At 40.5% G+C, this 24,706-nt stretch overlaps 1 protein-coding gene across 7 annotated transcripts in view; it reads left to right on the top strand.

Annotated features, from left to right (window-relative positions):
- Positions 1–24,706, top strand: part of GALNT11 (polypeptide N-acetylgalactosaminyltransferase 11) — a 46,765-nt gene that overhangs the window by 4,315 nt on the left and 17,744 nt on the right. For 2 of the 7 annotated variants that reach the window (XM_040074663.2, XM_040074687.1), the window contains exons 2-6: positions 11,473–11,805; positions 15,218–15,341; positions 16,704–16,870; positions 21,138–21,263; positions 22,557–22,806. In XM_040074663.2, coding sequence (XP_039930597.1) covers positions 11,511–11,805; positions 15,218–15,341; positions 16,704–16,870; positions 21,138–21,263; positions 22,557–22,806 — 962 coding nt within the window. In that variant the 5' untranslated portion in view covers positions 11,473–11,510. Of the gene's footprint in view, positions 1–2,271; positions 2,677–3,222; positions 3,248–9,742; positions 9,839–11,472; positions 11,806–15,217; positions 15,342–16,703; positions 16,871–21,137; positions 21,264–22,556; positions 22,807–24,706 lie in introns of those variants that run through there. The other 5 variants (XM_040074672.2, XM_058422176.1, XM_040074695.2 and 2 more) reach the window with 5 other exon arrangements.

The following is a 24,706-nucleotide window of genomic DNA, read 5'->3' as shown; positions in this document are numbered from 1 at the left end:
GTGGCCTTAATTAAAACACTGATACTTTTCCAGGAAGCATAAACTATCCTGTTTTGATTCAAAACCTCTTATGAATCAATCTTTGCAGGTATTTTCACTATTTTGCCAATTCTTGATGTGTAACATCAAGAACAAAGGATGCCACTGTCTCTATTGATACCTCCCATATTTGTTATTGAATATGTTTTCTAGAAGTGTTTCCTTTAGTTTTCCATTTCCTGGAACACCTTAATTTTGGCAGTTGGCATGAATCTCTGGTGTCAGCAGATGTTGAGACTCATCACCTATGAACCAAGAGTTGCCAAGTTCTGGATTGCACATTAACCTTCTGTGCAGGCAGAGCGTTGGGAGGCATGGCTCCGACTGAAGTAGGAAAACGTATTTTTGATCTGCTATTCATTTTGTTGCAACATCCATGATTTCAACATCAAAATCTCGAGTATGTTTTCCCATTAGAAACATTGGCAATAGATAAGTGGAAGAAAAGTGACCAAGTGGGGATGGAAAAGGAGTGGTCCGCAACTCTTCCCTCAAAGGGATTTCTTGTGAGAAGGAAAGACTGAGTCTGTAAGATCACAGAGAAGGAATGAAAGACTAAGAAAATTAGGTTTTGGCATAACTTGTAGAATTTTGCTCTCCTTACAGGCAGTGTACAATCTGTTTCTGCTTGTGACTTCTTTTAATCCTACAATTACGGTATTTGCCTTAATGCATGAGGAGGGAGCTGAGACATTGAGTTGCTGAGAATCTCATCAAAATCTGCAGCAGAGCAATACTTCAACCACTGTCCCTTGGCTCAATCCACCTGTCCTGGTGCACTCAGTGAGTTGAAGAGGGAACACAAAGTAGGTTTATATCCTCAAGAGTTCTCTCTTTTATTAATGTCTAGAGACATTTGTGAGACGATGAAAGACAGAGATAGAAACCTGTGTGCAGAAAATACTTCAAACTTCTGATGAGAAAATGAATCCAAAATAAGAAGATTGCAGGGTCTTGGTTTATCTCAGAATTTCTTACTGGGGAAAAATGAAAGTTCCAAGTGGCATGGATACTGTGGACTCTGTGCTAAAGCTTTGAGGGAAAAACTCTGGGTGGTGTTTGTTTCTGGACATGAGAAATGTAGATGGACATTTAGTTCAACTCATGCTTTTAGTATTTTTTCATTTCTACTTTTTTTTAAAACGATGGCTATTCACATGGAAAAATACAGGACATGGCACATAGAGGAAATCACTGAGATATGCCATCCATAACAGCATGGAGAAATGTAACAGGGTTAAGAACTCTGAGCAGTTTAACATGAGTTAAATATTTTCCTATTAGAGGTGATCTAGGGATTTAAACTATAACTTGTTTTAACCTCACAATTAATTCTGGGGCTATGTTTCATCTATGGTTTATATTTTTGTTTGTTTGTGTTTGGTTTTTGCTGTTTGGGGTTTTTTATAACAAATAAATCCTTATGCTTGTATCAGTTACTCAGGCTCCGTGAAGACGTTTGATTCTGAACAAAGTATTTTTACGTGAATTTCTGCCTATTGAGAAGGAAAACCCTGCAGCTAGATGAAGTAGACTTGGATGATTTGTGAGGAGTAGGCACGGAGGTCTAGTAATTCTGTAATCTGATGCTTCAGGATTAGATGCAATGTAACAATTCTTATTGAGGCAGTTTCCAACTCTCTAGTATAAATAGTAACATAATTGCAGCGATTTTGCATTTTATAAGTGTTCAGGTAGAGTCTTTGGAAGTTTCCAGTGTGAGCTGGCAGATGTCTTTTGTGTATTTTTTAGTATCCAGCTGTTGATATCAGTACTGAGTTCTGCACAAGTGGATGGCAGATGTCTTCTGGGAGCTACTGCAGAACCTGTGCAAGTGCAGTTTCCATGGTTAGTAGTGACAGGTTTTAAACAGACTGCTCAACCCCTCTTTTTTACCAGAATTACCAGAAGTCCTTCAGTGAGATTTGCTTCCAGCTTTTTTTTTTTTTTTGGTCAGGAGGGTTGCACAAATGAGGCCTAAATTTTTATTTTATTATTATTTTGTCATTTTTTCTAAGAATTAGAAAATGTGTCTTCACTTTCCTTGTAAAAGAAAAAGGCCCAAGGCACTTTTGATGAAAGTTTCTGAAGGAACAGAAAACATACCTAGAAAATTTCTGTCAAAATATGGGAATCTATGAAGTTCCTAGTGATTTGGAAAATGAGGAGTAAGGGAATATTTATACAACTTAATGATCATTTTCTCTAGCATTACAGTGGTCTGCTCATGATGAAGAATGTCATTGATTGATTATGTGAGTGGCAGGAAGATGACCATGTGTATATTGCCAAATCCATGGGTTGATATACGGATCCCGCATCAGCTGAAAAAACATAATAAAACCGATGTGAAAAATAATTACAGACAGAAAAATACTGATGATTTTGGGGCAGTGAATGCAGCCAAATGAGTACGTGCAGCACTGGTGTCCTCAGACCCATCCAAACTGGCCTGTTTTCCTAGAGAAACCTGTGCTTGTTACCCCTTTCCCAGTCAGGACTTGCAAGCAACAAAGTGTTAAGTTTCTGGCTCAGCGGTTCATTGTTCCGTGGGAATGAAGACACGCTGCTGCTGCAGTCAATGTGCTCTCCCTGTGTAACCTTGCTCTGCTTTAGTGCCGACTCTTCTGGAAAAAGGTGAGGCTTCTACAATTCAGCTCTTTCTGTGGAAGTGTCACTAATCTCATTATTTTGCATGAATCTGCATTTTTGTCGTTATTTCCGTGAGCTTTGCAGACATAAAATGTGAGGAACAGCTAAGCAGATTTTGGACATTTAGAAAAGGTATTAAGCGGCTTATTTGCGTGTAGTTGACCTTGCCAGCTCTCTTACATTCTGCATTTGTATATAGTGCTGAAGGGTTGTTAAACTGATATTTAGATGCGTGGATGTTTCATGTGAGAGAGATGCAATGAAGAACAACTTGTGGGGTGTTTAACCTTGCTGTTTTCTAAGCTCTGTGAAGAAGGAAGGGGCTTTATTACAAAATGCATTGCAGCTTTCTTTGGAGACATTCTGGCTTTTGGAGCTGGTTTTACTGATGAAAAGAAAATCTTGCTGTTTGAATTCGAAGAAAGTATTTATTAGCAACAAAATAGGCTGAAGGTATTTTTAGTACTCCGGGAATGGCATGACATGTATTTGTGTGCCAGATGGCTTAAAGGAACATCCAGCCCAGCAGCCTACAGAGCGTTTGTCAGGGGGGTAGGTAAGAATTTCTTTCTTGTAACTGTGCTTTGGGAAATAAGAAGCTTTATTTGGAGGGGAGTGAGGGCACTGCAGCAGTGTGAAACTGTGAACGGTATAGCACTTATTTACTGAGAACCAGGATTTTGGTAAGCTTGTATTTCTAACCTAGGAGTCCTTGTTTTCTCTAGTCAGGCTGGGCTATTACGTTACTTTTCTAGATGCAATGTTGCACCACTGGTTGTAACTAAACCTGGTGCTCTTTTCCGCTGTTTGTTAACATGAAAGCCTGACTTAAAAAAGCTTTTCTTTCCAGAACTTGTAACTGTTTTTTTTCCATTAAAATTGTGTCCTTAAATTAGGGCCCTGGTGAAATACTCTCACTTCATGAAGTGGAGTAATATGTGGGGAGAAAGGAATCCTTTATCAATTAGGGAAAAATCTAATATGTTTTATTGTTGACAAAGAAGTGGAAGATGTTACTGCAGAGGATACTTGAACATTTCTTTAAGGGTGCTTTTTTTTTTTTTTTTTTTTTTTTTTTTTTTTTTTTTTTAATGCGAGTGGATAAAGGAGGAATTTCACATTTTTATTTTAAAAAACCAAAGTGTTTGCATACCCCTAGCAGCTTCTAAGTAAAGGTTTTTTACTGGAGTTGAGAAATTTCAAAAAGCTTGGTAAGCAAATTTATGTTCCTAGAAGGGGTGTTTCAATGTATAGTTCACAGAAAATGATACTATGCAATGTTTAGACATGTCTGGTTAAAACCCAACAACTGAAATAAAAATCAGGATAGGAGTGAGTCATTCGACACTGGGAAGATAGTGAGGGCTGAGAATGTAAAGACTTAAAAAGATGAATTTTTAAATTTGTCCCAAAACATTTAAAGCTTTTTAGGCTTCATAGAGTATAGTTTCATAGGAGTTCAGCAATTCATGCAACTAATCTATGTGCCCTTCTTTTTCTTTAAAAGATAATGAATATTATTGTTATTTTAAGATTATCTGTAAAGTATTGCTCAATTGTATTTGTTCCAGGAGGATTTATTTTAGGTGCTATGACATGGATTTGTGTATCTCTGCTGAAATGACTAAATTGTTGGCTCTCAAAGCTTTGAAAGTTGAATTTAGAAGGGACTTGCAGAAGCTAATTAAAAATAGATCTTATTGTGTCATCTCATTAAAATGAATGGGAATTATGCAAGAGGACAGCCTGTGGTCCACAGGATATTTCTGTGAACGAGTGTTGATGTGACTGAACATAAACATTAACATGATTTAACATTAATCTTTTTTAGTTCTTTCTTTCTCCTACCTTGCACCTCACTAAATAGCCTGGGTCTGTTTTCTTGGTAACATCCTTGTAGGTAGCAACAGGCTGCTATTTTAGTTCTCATCCCAAAGCTGTCTCTTCTGCAGGCTGAAGGAGCCCAGCATCCTCACCTCTCACAGGGCAAGTATTCCATCCTGTGACCGTCTTGGTGGCCTTTCACTGACCTCACTGCATTTCCTGATGTCTGTCTTGTACTGGCAAATCCCTCCCTGGGTGCTGTCCTCTGTCTGTGCCCCAGGGGGCTGTGGAATCGCACCCTGGGTCAGCTGCCTGTGCTCCTGTGGGTCCAGCCCATCCCTCAGCTCTCCTTGCTGCAGGGCTGTGCTCTGGCTGAGCCACACCTTGGCTGGTCCCTGTCTGCAGAGCTGTTCCTCAGGCTGTGCCAGCAGCCATGGAGTTTGTCTGTCCCAGGTGCAGGACTTGGCATCTGTCCTTGCTCATTGTCAAGGTTTAGGTTCCTCTAGGCCCAATCTATCTTTACATGAGTAGTTACCTGCCTGTATTCTGTCCAAAAAAGCCACTTAATTAATAAAGTGCAATCATCCATCCCTCTGTAAGGTCAAAAATTAGTGGTGGTTTTTAATTAAAACCAAACTGGTAGAAAGATCCAATTTAGTTATAAAACAATCCTGTAGGGGTGTTTTTTTAAGAAGGAGTTAAATTGGCACGGGGCTTAGATTCTGGAGCACATGAAACACTTTTTTTTGGAAGTGTCTCTTGCTTTTGCCCTGGCTGTATATTCAGTGGATGTTGCCTCCTGGTGATGTGTGTTGGATCTGAAGCAAAAGCTGCCTGAGGTGTCCCTTTTTCATCTTGCTGGTCTGTTAACTCTGACTTTCCCTGAAGAGAGAGATTCTAATGGAAAGGTTGCCTGGAAAAAAAAATAAATTCTTGTGCGCGTGCAGAAGGTGTGTGAATGGCATCTCTGTGTGACAAGTGTGTATAATTGCAGTAATACACTAATTCTTCCTAATCTGGCCTCTGTTCATTGCACTGTTAATGCTCTTGTTTGATAGTGATTCAACCTGTAAATTGGAAAGCCTGTTCATGGCTGTAACATCTTGGAGGCCAAGAAATTTAGGAAGAATTAAGGCTATTAAAAGAGCAAAGTTGCATTTGTGAGTAGTGGTTTTATATTCTTGTGTACTGCTCCTACCAAAAAATAAGAAAGCAAAAATTAGAAGCATCTATAGAAGGTCATGCAGCAAATTTTCCTAATACTTTGTAGAAAGATAAATTAATTTAATTATTTTTTTTTTTTTTTTTTTTTTTTTTTTTTTTTTTTTTTTTGGGTACAAAATGCTCTTTAAAAATGAAGATTATACACATCTGTTCCTTGGCTCAGTATAGTTCCAAAATACACAGGTAGTCTTGCAGCGGACTTGGGTAGTATGAGTTGTGTATCTGTCTTTTCCTGGGGTTTTTTTTTTGTGTGTGTGTGGGTTTTTTTTAAAAAAGCTGTTCTTGGAAAAACTACAAGCAGACTTTAAGGTTTTCTCAAATAATTTTTACTCCTATTTCAAAAATCTTGAGTTTAGCCTGATCCTCTGTTTGACCTCTGACAAACATGAGTTCTGGCACAGTTATGAAATATCTACTCATACGGTGTGTTTACTAAATTGTTGAGGTTAATCCAAGCAGATGTCAGTGCTTAAGCAGTGGCAGGTCATAGAGTCGATAGCAAATATTGCTCTTTAAGCCAAAATGTTGTGGATTGTGGTTGACATTTTTTGCTTCCATTAAAAATATCCAAGGCCAACACATTGGGCCAGTGTTCCTAAGAGCTGCGCAGGTTACTAACAACAAACCCTCCTGGGCTTTTGGAGGGGAACACAGTTGTATCCTTGTTGGGCGAGTTATTAAATGAATGTAAATGTTCCTGGGCTTGATGTATGAAATAAATGTCATGGTGGTGGTGTAAGGCTGCTAAAAGAAGCTGTTGTGACATGAAAAGCCTATTGCACAGTGACTACTGCAGTTCTGGTCTGGCAGGTGGGCTCCTGGAGAGTTTTTCAGCTTTGGGATTGATTGCATTTAAGAGACTTCTACTGAGTTACAAATATTTAACCTTTATAGTTCTCTTTAAAAAAATCAATTATTTACTACTTGTGCAAGAAACTGAGACTTGTGTGCTGGAATTTGTGGATATTGGAGAGCAGTATTTTACTCCTGGCATTTCTGGTATGTGGGTCTGCAAACTGTATTCCGAGGCTTTGCCAAAAGAAAACTGTCATGCAATAAATATATGACAGTCAAAACAGAGCAACAAGAGAGACACTGAAAGGCTGAATATTTGGTTAGAAATTCTCAGAATACTGTTCCTTTTAGTCTTGGTCTCTTCTGAGCTGATGGTGATGGGGGCAGCGTCAATGATATGTTTTTTCCTTTCTTGCCTCCAAACTGGATTGTAATTTCCTGATGGAGGAGATACTGCCACCTTGGATGATTTGTGTTTGTTGTGTTGAAGTGTCTCTGGATTCCTGAGTACACCAGAGTGAACAGCCGTGAACTCCATGCATCTCTAGGGCACGGGAATGAATGCCTATAAAATACTAAAAGGTGTTATCATTTATTACTTGCTCTGGAAGCTCCCATCTTGCCAAGGGAAAGGAAATACCTTCTGTTTATTCTGAATGTTCTTTACTACTTGAGTTTTTGGAAAGGAGAATTGTTTGAGGTGTTTTTTTTTTACTTTTGGCAGCTGTCCTGCTTTTCAGAAATGAAGGGGAGATGCATGCTAGACCCTCAAGCCTAGTCTCTTTCCAGGAAAATTTGTGAGGAACTGTATTGTGAAACAATTCTTCTTGCTATGTTTAAATCATGGATTATTCTTTTGTGGAATGTAGTATTTTTGTTTGCACTTGAATAAATAAACAGAAAAGGCTTTTAACTCTACTGTTCAAATAGCAATTTATTGGTGACTGGACTCATGGTTACAATATTGCATAGGTGAAAATTATTCATATGAGCCCACTGGTTATTTGAATAATACAATTCTGCTTTTTTTTTAAAAAAATCAGTTGTTTCTATGTAACTGTTCAAAGCTGCCAGCTGTGCTTGTGTTAGCAGAGCTTTAGGCTGTTGAGTTAGAAATACATATTATCAGTTTTTTCCATGCAGCGTGTATCAGGGCTGAGAAAGATCCTAATACTTTGGATTTGAAAGGCATGTCCTTTGCATCTCATGTGTTCAGGAAGAGGTTTTCTCCGTTTAAGGAGGGGGGGGGGAAAAAAAAAAAAAAAAAAAAAAAAAATCAAGAAGGATTTGGCTTTGCTTAAGTTTGAAAATCCTGCTTGGAGAAACCAGCTGGGAGAGGATGGATGTTAGAGACACTCATATCAAGGTATTGTGACCATCCATAGGCTGAGGCAGTTGTTGGGTAAATTGGCAAAATGTAATTCCTAGAAGACTTCACAATGCTGGAGAGCAAAGGAGTCTGGACAGAGTAAGACTTTATTCACTGTGTCTGCATGGAAAGGAGGTCATGGATGGGGAGGTGACTGAGGTAAGAATCAAGGGTTGAGTGTCAGGCTCCGTGAACTGAATGTTTCCTCCTTTGTCCTTGTGCCCAGCTGCAGTTTCCTCTCCTCCCCCTGGCGCTTATCAAAGTGGTTACTTTTTGTTGCACACTGCAATGAGTGGAGGGATTCTTGTTTCTTGGTGTGTTGAGGGGGGGCAGGGATACATTCATATGATTGTGCTTTGTATGCATGGAAGTGTAGGGCTGGAAAGGGTCTCTTGGTTCCTCAGGGCAGATCCCAGGCAGGACTGACATGAAACCTATGGCCTAAAGCACATCTGTAAGAAGTCAGTCAACCTAAAACTGTCTAAAACTGGAGTGTGCAGCTCTGACACAGATCATGACTGCTTAAATGGTAGAAGTGGTTGAAATCCAAAGGACAGTGTTTTTGTATATACATATGTGTTGGTTAATAAAATAAACTAATAAACTTTAATGTTCTTTTCATACACAGGGTTAACTTTTTTTTTTCCCATTCTACCTTCAGAATGGTCTACATAGTGAGTCTGTATTTTCCTGCCAAATAAATTACCAAATGTCTTGATTGAATAGCAAGGTACTGAATGGGCACAGGCTGTGCATTGTGGAGGTTCAGTCATTTGATTTAAATGCAGTATTTCAACATCTTTATCATTTTACAAAATGCTGGAATAGTGAAGGAGCGGAAAAGAAGGTGAAGCAGATCTAGCAAGGATCAGGTGGAAATAATACTTGTTTTATTTAGTTTTGGTTTGTATTTTTTACATTTGTAGCAGCAGGTAAGCATGAGCTTTTAGCCTGGTCAGAGATGGGAGGGATGTACAGCAATGGTGGTTAGTAATTCATCCCTTCCTCTTTAATCTGAGTGTGCCTGATGTCAGTTACAGCAAACTTTAACCTTACCATGGCTGAGAGTGCCACAGCAGCAGGTGTAGCTCTGAGCTATGAAAGAGATGCAAGGAACTAGGGAAATACTTAATCCATCACGAATTCTGCTCTGTGTGCCTGTCTTCTGACTGTTACCAGAGGTGGGATAGATTGTGTTTGTTTTTTCTGTGCAAACTGTGGTGTAGATGTATCCTTAAACAACTCTGAAATGAAAAGGTTCCTTCTCTGTTATAGTAATTTATATCTTACTAGGACAGTTCTGTCCCAAAGTGTCAGTGCATGTTAGGATTGTCCATCTGTGTTACCATAGTGAATGGAAAAACACCTCTAGCAGTTTTTGAGAAACAGTGATGTTAGGCTTGGACAAATCTTACAGCAGATGACCTTCTGGTGGCCATGCAAAAAGAACCTGGCAAGCACCCAGATCTTCTTTTATGGGGAAGCATTAACTGTGTGCAGACTCCCAAGCAAGAGGAGTTATTATAATGAGAGGATATAACTGTTTATCTGCTCTTGCTCCTCTGCAGCCACACATGCTTTTTTTGAGCCAAGGTTCACCTTGGTGTAGTTGTGTTGGCACAGGGTGTGAGGCACTGGGAATTGGCCACCTGTACTTCTGTAACTGGTAAACCTATTCTGCTAGCGAAAATGAGGATTTTTTTCAATCATTTCTGCCCCAGAGCATTCAGTGCCTGACTGATTTCATGGCTTTGCAGTTCAGCAGCGAGATTTCTGTGTGACAGTGTTGGAGAGAGCCTGTTTCACAGAGAGTGCAATTCATCTGCATGCACAGGGTCAGCCTGAGTTTTAAACCCTGTGTAAGACCTTTTTAAGCTCCTTGGGCTCAACTGCTCCGTAGACTGTTGCCTTGCAGAAGCGAGGAAGTTTGACATGGTAAGAACAGTGGGTAAATTATTTTTGAGGAGGGTGGGTTTTGGCATTTTTCTTTACTCTGTGGATATTTTATTCTTGGGAGATGATGACCTGCTGCAGTCTGGGAAATGCAAGCTTGAATTTTGACATACATTCCTTTTGGATGCAAGTGACTAAGAATTACATTGCTAAAATAAATGGTGTCATTGTAATGTCCTTTGGGATCATTAACAGCTTCTACCTTTATTTAACAGTTTCCCATATTGAGAAGGAATAATTTGTTTGTACTCATAAATGTTCTGTTTTTTCTTTGGTAGTTTCTGACTTTTTGAGTAGTTTGAAAAATGCATCAGCATAAATGATTGACTCCCACCCCAATATTAGTTTTCCTAAAGTTAAACTTTTGCTAATTAAAAGGTGATTAAATTATTTCCTGACTCTTCGTTACTGTACAAAGAATTTGTTGTGGTTAGATGGTGATGAAAGAAATCAAATTCTTTGAATCAGCTTTTTTTTTTTTCCCCTTGAGTTTGGGGAACTGATCTGTATAGTTCCTAATTGTGTGGAGTGTTTTTGTTATTATGGGGATTTTTGTGTGTTTGGAGGTTTTGTTTTGTTGGGTTTCTTTTGCAGGGTGGGGGGAGTGTGCTGAGCCTTTTTTAGATTTGGGGAACTCCAGAAAGTCTACCCAATTCTCCTGGCCCATAAGTAGAATATTTTCACCAGCTTCATTTGCTTCACAGTTTTGCTTGTGACAGTAATTTTCAGTATAGCTTGGGAAAATTATCTTGTGGATGTCTAAAGTAAAACTCTAGTCTGGATTGCTTCCTTCCAGCTCTAGATGGGCATCTATCTCCTCCAGGGAATATGAAAGCTTTTCTGGAATCTTCCGAGGCCTGGAGGAACCCAGTAAATTACCTCAGAGCTTTTCCTTCTTTTCCTATCCTGTCTTCTTTCTGTGGAGCAGATTATCTGTAAATGTGACTATCCTAGTGCTGTGTGTTGTTCAATTGCACCCTATGTTTTCTGGAACTCCTGGGACACTTGTGAGTGCTTTTCTTAAATCTGGGGCAAGAAGAACTGAACCACGCAGCTTATTTGAACCCCTGGTCTCTCATTCCATGCTTTAGGATAGGATCTGAGCTACAAAAAATGGATACATGTGAACCTCCTCTTGGGCAACTGGCTCAGAGTGGTCCTGCTTGAGCAAGGGGCTTGGACAAGGTGACCGCCAGATGTCCTTTCCAGCCAAAACAATTCCATGAAGGATCAATTCCCTGTGCATAGTATATTTAATTATACAGTTACATGTTTAATTCAAGGCAGGCATACTAGAAATATACTGTTGTGGAACAGAGATAATTGTATAACTATTCTGGGGAAAATCAATTTTTACCTTTAATTGTGGTCTGTCACTGAGCTCTTAGTGATTGTTTGCTCCATATTTTAAAGCAGTGGTATCCACATTAAATGTGAAAACCTGTCATGTTTGCTTTTTGAATGGGAGAGTGAAAAGGGATTTACTTTTTAAGGCCTGTGCTTAAAGTTTAAGCTCTAAAAAATCATTCAATGGAGGAGAAATCTATGGAATGTATTTTGTAATGTTTAGGGTAACAGGCAGCACTCTCAAAATGCATGTTTTCACTCTTTTTCAGGTAATTGAGAATGGGCCCTCAAGGATGCTGAGTGTACAATGGGAAGTGTCACACTTCGTTATTTCTGCTATGGGTGCCTCTTCACATCCGTGACCTGGACACTTCTGCTCTTTGTTTATTTCAACTTCAGTGAAGAGAGCCAGTCCTTCAAGAATGTGCCCATCAAGGGGCTGGAACCTCAGAGGCCATTTCCAAAAAAATTCTACCCCCGTTTTACACGGGGGCCAGTTCATATACCTGAATTGCAACAGAAAGAGAATAAGATAGGAAACTCTTTTGGAAATCATATCCAGGATCCAGTTAAGGGGGAGATAGAATTTTCTCCTGAAATGGGTAAGTGATTTTCAGTGTTGCTGACAAACTTAGTAAAACAACGGGAGAAATGAGATAGTTTTCTGTAAAACAAATCTCAGGGAAAAGTGTATAATGAAGAAGTTTTGTTTGTTAAAGTGCAGGTGGTACTTGTGGCTCTCTTCATTAGGAATTACTTAAAATTTATTCTACGGTGCTTAACCCAAAATATACTCCTGACATTTGCATCTATGCTGTGTAAGTGCTGATGAGGACTGTGTTACAGCAGGATCTGCTCTTGATGAAATAAATCCTGCTTTCAGGAGGTTCAGTGTGTGCTTGTTTCATATCTTACTCCTGTATTGACTGGGCTCAAATACATAAGCTTCAATTAGCTACAGAGAAACTCTACTTACATGCAGTAATTAAAAATAACTTTATATCAATAAACAATGAAGAGGACCTGTTGATTTGGAGAATATGCTTGCGGTATTGTTTAATCTACAAGAAATGCAGGTAAGACAAACTCATAATGCAAGATTGAGATGACGAAGGTTAGAGCCAATTCCTGCTTAATTTGTACCAGCAAAAGTCTGTATTTTTCACTAGGACATGTTTCATCAATGAGGTGATTTAGTTTTGTGTTCCAAATTAAAATGCTCTGTGTATTCTAGTGCTTACAGCATATTCACTGCTGTGTTTAGATGTGCGAACAGGCAAGTTGTGTACTGGCTTAAAACTTGGTGTGAGTCTGGAGGCAGAAATGTTGGGGTATGGGTTTCTGCTGCTGCTTTGGGAAATACAGCACAGAAACCTTCACAGCCAGGGTTTAATGCTCAGATCTCAGTGAGGTCCCCTATCATGGCTGTGGACAAGTGGTGAATCAGGAGCTTTGTGAGTTTATAGAACTTTTACCAAACTTCACTTTCTGAGTTGGTCGTTAGACCTGTGTGCATATGTTAGAAAAATGGCAGTTCGTGTTGCCCTGTGGCATCATAAGTGTTTTTCAGTTCACTGCAAAACGTCTAAGTGCCAAGTGAGGTGAAGGCCAGTCCAGAGGTGGCCATTTCTTTCCAACTATTCAGTCTGGGCCAGGAAAGAAATGGAGCTTTTTAACTGAGAAGTCCTTTGATCTACAGGCCAAGTGACTGGTTTGGTTGGTGAAAGCCAAGGGGAGTTACAGTGCCAGGATAAATTCTACAGGAATCATCAGGAGACAGCTCTTAAGATGAGGCATTTTGGAAAGGGCTCCCTGAAATCTGTCTAGGGTAGGACAGTGATAAACACACACACACCCCCACACACACGAAAAAAAGAAGTTGGTATATGATAGTAAAAACCAAGCTGTCATTTGGTAGGTCAGTCTATCTTTTCTTTTTTCATTGATCTGTGGGAGCCACATAACACTGGTGAAGTAAAGCCTAAACTGAGGTTTCGATTGCAAGTCCCTTATTTCCCAAGGACTTCTATCTGCTGTTGGAACTAAAATCTTTCAGGTCTTTCAAATGCATTTGATACTGTTCTTCATGAGAAGGTTTTAAAAATATTAACACTCCTTAAATATATTCATAAGATCAGTAATATGTAGTTAATGGTTGGCTATGGATGTATTATAGAATGAAACATTTGGGATGTTTTAAGCTCATCTTTGGTATGAAGAAAACATTTTAAGGTGACCACAGTACATTGTGCCATCGATTATGGCAGAATAATGGAGCTGGGTGTCTGAACTGACCAGCCGGAGACATTGCTTTGGGGATGGCTGTGGTTCATTAGAGGACTGACTGGCCCCTTTAGGCTGCTAGGGCTGGGGGAGTGACAGTGCCACTGAAAAATACCTCATTCCTACCCCCACGGAGCAGCTCATCCACAGTGGGAGCACAGTGTGTGTCCCATTTATCTCACAGATATCACTACCCAGCACTTCTCACTTGCTCCTACACAAATGTCAAGGCATTGACTCTTGAGAAGCTTTTTTCCCATTCAAACTTTTAAAATTACTTCTCTTCTGTGTTTAACCCAACTCATTTTTTCTGGGCTTGAGCTCAGCTGGCCTTTGCATGGCTGGTGAAGACTGGAGAACATGAGGTGTGGAGACAGGTGAGGATTGAGTTTATTCTGCCTCAGAGAAGGCTGAGGGGTGAGATTTTATTGCTGTCAGCAGCTGCTGAATAGGAGGCTGTAGGGAAGATGGAGGCAGACTCCTTCCACAGTGCATGGGATTTTCATAAGAAATTGGAGCGAGGGCATTTCAGTTAAGGAAGAGGAAAAATATTTTCAGTGTGATGGTCATCAAATGCTTGAACAGGGAAATAAGAGGTTGTAGAATCCCCATTTTTGGACATACTGAAGGCTTTCAAAACTTAACTGCACTGGTTCTGAGCAACCCGATCTATCTGGACCTGCTTTTGGGAAAGAGATTAGACCAGGTGTCCCTTCAATCTGAGTTAATCTGTGAATATATGAAACATATTTTCCTCGAAGTATAGTAGCATGTGAATGTGGAACCCTCTTTTTTAACTATTTTCTGCAGATTTTGAATGATATGAAGATGATGGGCAGGGTGGAAGGAGGTAACTGACATGATCTTTGCTCACTTCTTGTACTGAAATTCCATGAAGTTATATTCAGCTTGGTAATAACCAAAGAGGTGACAGGCATCTCATTCTGTGCACCAGCTGTCTCTCCCTCATGGAGTTTTGTGAAGTGCCACAATGTTTTGGTTCTATTCACACTGGTGGGTACGTGGCTCAGTGAGAGAAGCCCGTGGCACTGAGTCAGGGCAGGCAGGATGGAATTGAAAATTTCATCTTGGCTTATAGCAGTGCATTTCCTACTACGAAGTTACTTCTGCCGTGCTTAGTAACAGTTGCCACTTCTGCTAAAATAATCAATAAACAGCAGCTCTGCTGGTGTTTTACTTGCTGGCAAAGTCCCAGGTGAGATAAACAAAAGTTTACAGTTCTTGCATAGCTATTTTTGTTACCATGGACTTCAGAACTGTGTGAAATTGGAGCTGCTATTGTGAGGATTTTTTCTGCAATTCTAAATGTATTTCCTCTCTTAGAAATCTCATTACAGACCTGTCACCTGTAGGGATAGATGCTGATTCATTGTGTGCCAAAATCTGTCCTCTGGTGCTGGTTTGATGTTTGTTTTAGGTGGTGCTAAGAATTAGAGGCCATATGAGTGAAGGGAGGCAATAAACACAATGGAGCCAGCAGTCTTTGGAGAAGGATTTAATTTTATTACAGCTGCAAGGGCTACTCATAAGTGCAGCCTGTTTGTGAGAGGGAGCAGAAATGGTTGCACAAATACACATCTTGCAAAACCAGAGGGATTTTTAAGAGCATAATGGGTTTTAGAAGAGGTTAAAACATGTGCTTCAATCCTCAGTTTCTTTCAAACGATGTTTTTGAACCTGTTAGCTGATCTTGGCATGTTTCTGTTGCAGGAATGATTTTTAATGAAGAAGATCAGGAAGTGAGGGACCTGGGCTATCAGAAGCATGCTTTCAATATGCTTATCAGCAATCGACTGGGATACCACCGGGAGGTGCCTGATACGAGAGATGCAAAGTAGGTGCTGATTTTTGGACAGAACGTGGTATAGTTTCATGTGCTCAATGGCTTGTTACACCTGATGCAGTATTTAATATTTTTGGTATAACATTTGTCATGCACTGTTCCATCCTCATGTATTGCTGAAGGTGGATTTTTCTGCTATTTAACAGGCGTGCTTGATGTTAGGATTTCTATCCTTTGGTCTTTTCTGTCTTTTTTACTGAACATTGTTTCTGGAGATGTAACTTTTTTTTCTTTTTTTGTCAGCTGCTAAATGTATGTGATAGATTGTGCACACTGCTCTGAATATTTTCTATTAAAGAATAGATATTTTTCTATAATCTACCTGGTGCATGTAGGGGGGACACAACTCACCTCTGTAACAACAATGAAAACTCCCAACACTGAAAAATAAATAAACGTGCATCAATTTTTCTCATTGTTTCTCTGGTGTGGGTGACTGTAATGAATTGTACTTGCTGATTGTTTTTTCCAGAATTGAGTTCATTCTAAGTAAATGAGTCTTCCTTCTATACTTCTGGGTTTTCATTTATTATTTCCTATTTTTATTGGATCCCCTCATGCCTGGCACCTCCATATGGCATTAATCTGTGATACTTGACCCTATTAGAAGTAAGAACGAGCTTTGAAAATAAGAAGAAAGAATGATCTTTTGCTTTGAGTGGGATTCATCTTGCAGATTTGGATGCTTAGATAACTGCTTGTTAGTCAGTTGTCTCTGCTTTTATTATAATTAGCAGAGATCCAGTCAGTGCAGTTAATGAAGCATGCAGAGCTCTTCAGCTAACAAAACACACTTGACAGCCTTAGGGTGAGCTGAGCACTATTGAGACTGCACTGACAGCAGTGACTAGACTTAAGTGTCTTAATCTGTCCTCTGAATCCCAGCGTTGGTTGTGTAAATAGGTATTTAGCACCACTGGAAGTTTTCTGGGATACCCTACCCTGTCTCCAGCAGCTGGCCAATAAAGCTGTGGTATTTTTGTGGGCCTCATGTCAAGTTTGAACTGTCTGAGCTACCTGAGGGTACTAGACTGTGTTTTGACAGCTGAAGCAAGCCCTCACTATCTTCTGTTCTCTGTCTTAAGGATCTCTGGTTCTTATTCCCAGCTCAGTCCATGATACCCTCTCTTTTCTAACAAGCAGCAGTGCTAACTATGAGTCTGTATTATGTGGAAAGTAATTTACTATGCTGAGCCCTCCTATAGCTGTTACACGTCTGGGCTCATTATGTTCACTTTAGGGGTTCCTCCTGCCCATTTAATGTTTGCTTGTTATTTGCGAAGTTTCAGCAGTGACCCAGCTCTATGGAAACCCCTCTGTAAATAATGACGAAGACTCTGTTCCTGTTTGCAGATGCAGAGAGAAGTCCTACCCTGCTGATCTGCCCTCTGCCAGCGTGGTGATTTGTTTCTACAACGAGGCGCTCTCCGCGCTGCTCCGCACAGTGCACAGCGTCCTGGACCGCACCCCAGCCCACCTCCTGCACGAGATCATCCTGGTGGATGACAACAGCGAATTGGGTGAGAGGCTCTTGCAGGAATATTGCACTTCTGGGCCTTCCTGTGCTTTACTGACTGGTCAAAATAAATTGTGGAAGTCGTGGTGCAAAACCAGTTTGTACTGCAGCCCGTCAGCAGGGTGCCAGCCAGTACAGATGTGTGGTGTCCAGAGATGCCCAAGGTGACATCCTCTTCGCCACTGGTGCCACTTTACTGATGAGCTTTGTATCATAGAGGCTTTGGCATTCAAAATCAGGTTTTGAAGCTTATAATCATAGAATTCCTTGGAATGTTAGGGGGCTGGAAGGGACCTTAAAGCTCATCTAGTCCCAACTCCTGCTGCCATTGGCAGGGACACTTCCCACTAGACCAGGTTGCTCAAGGCCCTATTCAACCTGGCCTTGAATGCTTCCAGGGATGGGGCAGCTACATCTTCCCCGGACAAGCCGTTACAGTGTCTCACAACCCTCACGGTAAAGACCCTTTCTTCTTAATATCTAACCTTAATTTTCCCTCTTTCCATTTGTAGTCATTACTCCTTATCCTGTCACTACAGTTCCTGCTGGGTCCCTTCCAGCTCCTTCAGATACAGGAAGCTTGCAATGAGGTCTCCACACAACCTTCACTTCACCAGGCTGAAGAGCCCCATCTTTCCCCTGCCTTCCCAGGGAGGTGCTCCACTCTTACCTCACCTCTTGCACACACTGATGACTGGGGCTCGTGAAGCAGTTGTTTATAGTTTGGGTTTTCATAGCAATTCCTTGCTTGGGCTGCTGAGGTGCTCAGAGCAGATGGCAGAGAGGCGGCTGCTCGCTGGGAGTGCATCTGAAAGGAGCTGGAGGCACACAGACACTCCCGGCTGCAGTCTGGCCCGTGGGCCGCCGTGGCACGATGGAAACGGCGCCGTGTTTTGTACTTGCTCAGCATTTGTGGCGTGCTGGGGCCGGGGCTCAGCGTGGCTCTCGAACAGCCTCTTGTGGCCACGCCGGGAGCGGCTGTCCTGGCTCTGGGAGCAGCCTGTGCTCCAGCAGGCATGGAAGGGTCCTGGAGGGGTGCACCCTGCAGAGTTCATTTGCTCCTGTTGTGAGGGGTCGCTGCTTTTTCTCTCGATTGACACACGAGGCAAAGACAGACATGCAATTCAAGCATGGCCCTCCAAAAGCCTTTCATTTTGGCCCTTCAAAAGCCAAATGCCTGTCGAGGAATGTGTTAGCATAGCAGTTCTTGCCAGCAGGTCTCTGTAAGCTCCCTGCTTGCCTCTGTACAAGTTCACAACTTTTTGCTTTTTAAAAATGATTTTTTAGATTGTATTTTTGTTTAATATATGTAATTATAGCTCCCTTGGTCTCCTTGTCTGGTTTCTGGTTTAAGGTCTCACTTGCTCCACGAGACTGATTAGATGTGTCTGCTGTAGAATGGCATTCTCTTGTTATGCTGGAAGTTGATTTCTCTGAGGTCAGATAAAATGTTGAGATGCAAGAGAGAGCAAAGATCAAACATTGTTCCTTGCTGATAAGAATGTGTAGTATTTAAAAGCTTGTCTTGTTTTGTGTTTCGGGAGCACATGCCTTGCTATAAAGTGTCTTGTGCAGTTTGTTTTGTATTCAGAGCTTTCCTAACTTCAAAACTCAGTCTTTTGAATGTGAGGATGCATTTGGTTGATGCCTGTGTTGAGGCAGTAATGCCATCACTCTTCTGGTCTGTTGTTAAGGTGAAGCAGTTAGTGAATTTGAATCAAATAAGTTCAAAACATTCAAGTAGTTATTTTTGTCTTTCTGACTTCAAATGAACTTGTTCTGAAGCCAAAGGCAGGAAGAGGTATTGTTTACACAGAATTACTGCTCTTGTTGCTAATGATCCTGTGTTTTTTGCTGCTGCTTAATTGTAATGGATGGATTCTTACAGCAGAAGAAAGGTGGGGACTGGGGATGGTTTGGGAACTGAGGAAATGGATAAAAACTTTAGCCGTGCTGTGGGTGTCATGAGCTTGGGCAGATTGCTTGATCATTATGCCTCTTTGTTTTGTTTTTTAATTAAATATTCATTTTCCTTCCGTTGCCTGTTTTCTGAAGTAGCGTTTTAGATGAAATTCTCTCTAGTTCTTCACCTGCAAATATGAGAGCTGTACTACAGATCAGTGCTGTTGTGCAAACCTTGGGCCTCTGCACCTAGTTTTGCCTCAAAATTCTTCTTAGATTCAATCATCAACAGTTTTACTAGCTAAGCAGGTATTGCCATGGCTCAGCCAAGCCCACTGTTGTATTATTTTTCCATTTCCTGAAAGGCAGGATTTCTTTTTCTGGTATTATAAACTTTTTCTCCCTGATTTAGTCTTAACCTGTTATGGAAAACCTGAGGATGTGTTTTGAAGGCTGTTACTGGAGGCATTCTTCTGTGTGGAAGGAGAGATTGGAGAAAAGAAAAGGAGCCAATTGACTGGAACTCAGTACTTTAGAACAGTTTAAAATGATAACACTCCAGACTCCCATCCTAGGGCCCATTCTGCTTTTGTTGCGTAGATATGGAAGAAGGTAATGCCAAAAGTAATTTTTGAAGACTGGCCAAAAGGGAGCAATTCTCTCTTTGGAGCAAAATTTCTAAGGCTGGATTGAAGCAATTTTTGGGGTTATATCAGAAGTAATTAGTGTTCCCAGTGGACATGAAGGCAGCACACAAAAACCCATCAACAGCAAAAATCCCAAAATGTGTCTGAGACAAAGCTGCCTGTTAGGAATGATCTGTGATACGGACCCAGTTGCCAGCAGAATGCCATTTTGTGTGGGTCAAAACTCTGCTGGCCCTTACATATTGCTGCCCAAGCTGATGTTGTGGATCTGGTTTAGCTCCTGGTATGCATGTGGCATCTTTTCCTTTTTTTTTTCCTCTTTGTCTTCTATTCTTTTCAGAAGTTTGCAGATGTGAAACTTTCCTCCTTTATTTGCCTAATCTGCTGTAAGAGTTGAATTTGGTAACTGAGCTTTTCTGCTTTGTGCTGGCCCATTGTTTCTGCAGGTGTACACTGTTCTTCTCTTGCTATAATGAATCAGGTGAAGAATGATTCAAACACTATTTTATTTCAGGTTTGCAAATGTGCCCTGCTTGTTTGGATATCTCATTTGGGTAGCACTTTGGAGATAATTTAATCAATTTTCTAGGACATTTTCTCTGAAAACATCTTCCCTACTATCTCTGGCATATGATGTCATTATTCCAGACCAGAGGGGAGAATTCCTGTGACCCAAATGAATTCTGTCTGTATCTCCCCAGAGTTTCCTTTGTCCTAAAGTGTTGTCTAGCATCATACTTGCTGTGTGTTACCTTCTCCTCACTTCTGATCCACCACATTTCCTTGCAGTACAAAGACTGAGACCTCAACATTGGAAACATCCTTAATGTTACAGCTCTGACTTCCACATATATTCCCTTGACATTTAATTTTTTTAACAGCAACTTTAATGTTTGAGCTGACATTCATCAGAATAATGTTTATTTTGGCATATCCTCGGACAGAAGTCTGTCTGCCTCTCTACACCAAGGCTCTCTATGAAGTCTCAATTGAGTTTTTATATTCCTCTTTATTTCTCCATAAGCTTATTAACTTATGCTTTTCCACTACTTCGTCTTTATGTCTCCATCTTCTTTTCAGTAGTTCTGCTTTAATGTTAGAAACCACTGACCTTGGGCGAAAGAAGTATTGTTACTCATAAAATTGCCATTGATGTTAGCTAAGTTACAGTAGTGCCCATAGACTCCAGTGAGCTCTGCACTCCTTCAAAAGCACAGGCTTGCCAGTGGAATCTTTGATCCTTTTGGATTTTAGAAAAGCAACCAGCTGTGAGTGAGTTCTCCTTGGTATCTGTTGTTCTGTCAGTTAAGCAGGCACAGATAATATAAGGTGTCTTCCTGCTTCTTCTGAAATGTTGTCAGCATTTGTCTTCATGTATGGAATGTAGTAATTTAAATCATTTGCCTGCGTGAAATGTTTATTGTTGCATCTGTTGCAAGTGCCAGTCACCATGAGAGGAATTTGGAAATGTGGTTTTTTGAACAGCAATTTTTTTTTTGAGTCTGGCAGTTCCAGTTAACTTGAGTAATGTACTAAAGGCATTGAAGGGGATGTGTGGGATATGGAGTGACTGACTGTCCTTATGATCCTCTTGATTTGAAGCTCTGCTGTTTTGTTCAAGATTTTGGCCATTTTTGAGTTAAATGTCTTGAGATTTTAAACAGAGCTTTCACAATTTTTGTCCTGTTATTGAACTTGTGTTTTCCTTTTTCCTTTTTACAGCTGACTTGAAAAAAGACTTGAGTGAATATGTTAAAACTCAGCTTCCTAAAACCACAAAATTGGTAAGAAATGAGAAGAGGGAAGGCTTGATCAGAGGAAGGATGGTTGGAGCTTCTCATGCCACAGGTACACTTGCCTTTTTCTCTTTTCCTTGCATACTTTGATGCTAAGTTGATTGGGTGACTTCTCTTTATGTAGTGCAGCTTTTCAGATGTTGGATGTTTGACCTGTGATTACTTTAGCCCCCTGAAAGGGCTCTGCATGTCATGCCACACTCTAAGCTATACAATTCAACATTACCCCAAATCTTTCTTCCCCTGCACCATCTCAAATGAGAACTTCAAAATTGGATCCAAATATGAGTGGTTTTTAAACCTTGAGACACTTCGGTTGTCTCAGCTGTTGATTCTTTTTTTTTTTTTTTTTTTTTTTCCTGGAGACATTTGCTTTCAGTAAAATTAGATAACTTTTTCAAGTGGGTAAGTGAAATTGTAAAACAAAACCAGTATAGTGCTGTAAAAAAGTAACTCATTTTATTGCAAGTTATGAATACAAGTTATCATCATCCCAAATCTTCTCTTGCGCTGTATCTCAAACAATGACTGCAGTGTTCGTGAGACAATGTAGAGGTTTTTCCTAGTCTTGCCCTGAAAGAATGTTGTCTCAGGAGCACCTCCATGTGGTCAAGATACGGTAGTTGCATATTTTTTGCATGTTTTATGTGCAAACTTTTGCTCTAAACCGAAATCTGCTCCCTTTTAAGGCACACTAATTTGGTTTTTAATGCTCAAATCTAACAGCAATGTTTCTTGTATAAGCTCTTCTCTTGTAGTGAGTGTTAATTGGGAAAACCAATATTTGGTGCTTTATACCAGAATGTGCTTTCAGTTAAATTCTCTGGCATCTGAGGAAGTGTGTGCTACTTTCTTAAATAATTTTGAGTGGCAGTTAAGTCTCTTAATTGGCGTTTACTCATTAGCACTGTAATGGTATAATCCAGAGAGTAGATTGTGCTTGCGCTTTCCAAGCTGTGCTAAAATTCATTTTAGTTAGCGCAATTTTAAGTAATTTTTTTGCTCTTCTGAACTGCAGGAGTTCTATCCCCATGCCCAATCAAATACTGTCTGTGGGGTGACTTGTTATATTTGCATAGTCCGAGACTGTTTTCTTTAAAGCTGTTTCCCATCTCTCACGTTATTCTAGGGTTACATAAATTTTATGTTGTGTCATAAAGATGCTGGTTCCTTTTTAGACCAGGTGAGCATGAGGGGGTGTAGGATCAAACCGTTCTTACTGACTGTGGCAGGGAATCTCCACGTAAATCACCAAGCGCTGCTTTGTCTGACGCGCCGGTGTTTGCGCCGAATGGCGTGCTTGCGCTCCGTGGCACCGTGGATCTCTGCTCTGTGTGCTCTGCAGGGAAGGTGCTGGTGTTCCTGGACAGCCACTGTGAGGTGAACGAGATGTGGCTGCAGCCTCTGCTGACTCCCATCAGGGAGGATCGCAGGACCGTGGTGTGCCCCGTGATCGACATCATCAGCGCTGACACCCTCACCTACAGCTCCTCCCCCGTCGTGCGCGGGGGCTTTAACTGGGGCCTGCACTTCAAGTGGGATCTCGTTCCTCTGGCAGAGCTGCAAGGACCCGAGGGAGCCACTGCTCCAATCAAGTAAGGTTCCTCCTCTGTGGGGAGAAGCTCTGTGGAACACAGGGATGATCAGGAGCACTTCCTAGGGAGTGTTCTGTGGCTGTGCAGGTTTAGGAGCAGGTGCCTAACCTGTCAAATAGCTGACTTGCTTATTTCACTTAGAATTAGGGAGCAGCAACCAAAACTATTTCACTTTAATTTCATCCATTTAATCATGAATTAGAAATATCTCTTTTATTAGGTCAGGAAAGCACACTCCTAGACTATGCTTATAAAATAGCAGCTTTTGCTGAAGACAAAATTCTGAGAGAGCTTCTGGTAGTCTGTATTAAATCTGTCCAATAATTTCACTTTTGCTTCCAGTCTGCTGATGTTCTTGGTTTAATGATAATTTTGATACTGCCTTTGTTCTAGGAGTAGCCTGCATATCCCACTATTATGAAATGTGATGAAATGCTAAAGAATTACTAGATTAGGAAAATCTTTTTGTGGTAATAGGAATTTGGTTTTGCCATCTTTTGGGAGTTGTTTTGAAACAAAAGTCTCGGTGAAGCTCAGCACTGGGGCTTGGAAGCTACCTGCCTTATCTTTTAACCATTGATGGCTGTGTGACCTGTACAGAATTGGCAGTATCTGGTTCTAGTGGATAGAACAATTTTACATCTAGCTGATGTAAAATGGTGTCAGTAGGCTCCTTTTATTAGGAGCAGACATGTATAGTTCAGACACAAGAATAGAACTGTCCCAAGTGAATCCCTTCATGAAAAGAAGCAGAGCTGCTACAGCAAAGGCAAGAAGCTCCCTGTGCTTTTTCTAGTTGCAGGTATCAATCTCAGTGCAGAATTCAGGTTTGTCAGATGAAGGAACTTCCTCTTTTTTTACAAACTGACTCCTTATGGATAAGATTTGCCAAGGGAATCAGAAATTGTGTGTGTTTTCATTTCTCATTCTCTTTTCTTGGACTGTAAATGAAGAGCATTTCTGCTGCCGCAGACAGTTCCAGCACGAGGTTCTCTGCTGTCATCTGACACCTCTGCAGTTGGCCTTCCCATGTCTCCCCATCCCAAGATTTTCTCTGAGAAACCAGGAAAATTATTAAGTTATTTGACAGTTTGGGCTTGTTTGGAGAGTGGCACTTTCTGAACCTGGAAGGAAAGAACAGACTGAAAAAATCTGAGTGCGGAATCAGCACTGAGTGTCAAAATCCTTATTCTGTTTAGAGCTATTCTCACATTTGATTTAGTTGGGCTGAAGCTCAGCTGTTGCTGTGTTCAACACTGTTGTTGCTTTACTTCAACTCACTTTTATGACAAAGTCCTATGCTAAAAAGACAGAACTTTAAAGCAAGTGTAATAATCTAAAAAGATTACCTTTTCTGAGTATGAAAGTGATTTTTCCTACCTAAAGGTCTCTGCCTCCTTTAAAAAAGGAGCGTAGATTGCTATTTAACATTGAAAATGGCTTTCCATCCAACAGAAAGTATTACATTTTAGAGACTTTCCACAATGAAATATTTTGGTGTCAGAGTGGGAAAATTGAGAGCAACCTTTTGACCCAGTTTTTAAGATGACAGAAACTGTAGTAGAAATTTGTATGAGAACAAGCCATGAAGTCTTGACTTAGGCTTGGTTTCATCACCGGATTTTTTTTGCAGCAATGGGAAAAGCCTTTTTCCAGCCCACTGGATGTTCTGACTATCACAGCATGTTTTTATGTAGTGTTTTTACTCTGTTATACTCTTGTAGATCATCCACATTTTCCACTGTTGTGGTATAGTAGGAATTCAATCTAGAGACTGAAAAGTGTGGATCATATGCAGATTTTTACAGCATAAACACATTCTAGGCAAGGTGAAAAACTGGTAAATCCCAGAGGGACCATCTGTATGAATACAAAAACTGTAAAAAACTTGCCAGTAAAC

This window comes from Hirundo rustica, chromosome 1, assembly GCF_015227805.2.
Source record: "Hirundo rustica isolate bHirRus1 chromosome 1, bHirRus1.pri.v3, whole genome shotgun sequence".
NCBI lineage: Eukaryota > Metazoa > Chordata > Aves > Passeriformes > Hirundinidae > Hirundo > Hirundo rustica.
Note: the sequence above shows the minus strand (reverse complement) of the source record. Positions and strands in the feature narration are given on the sequence as shown.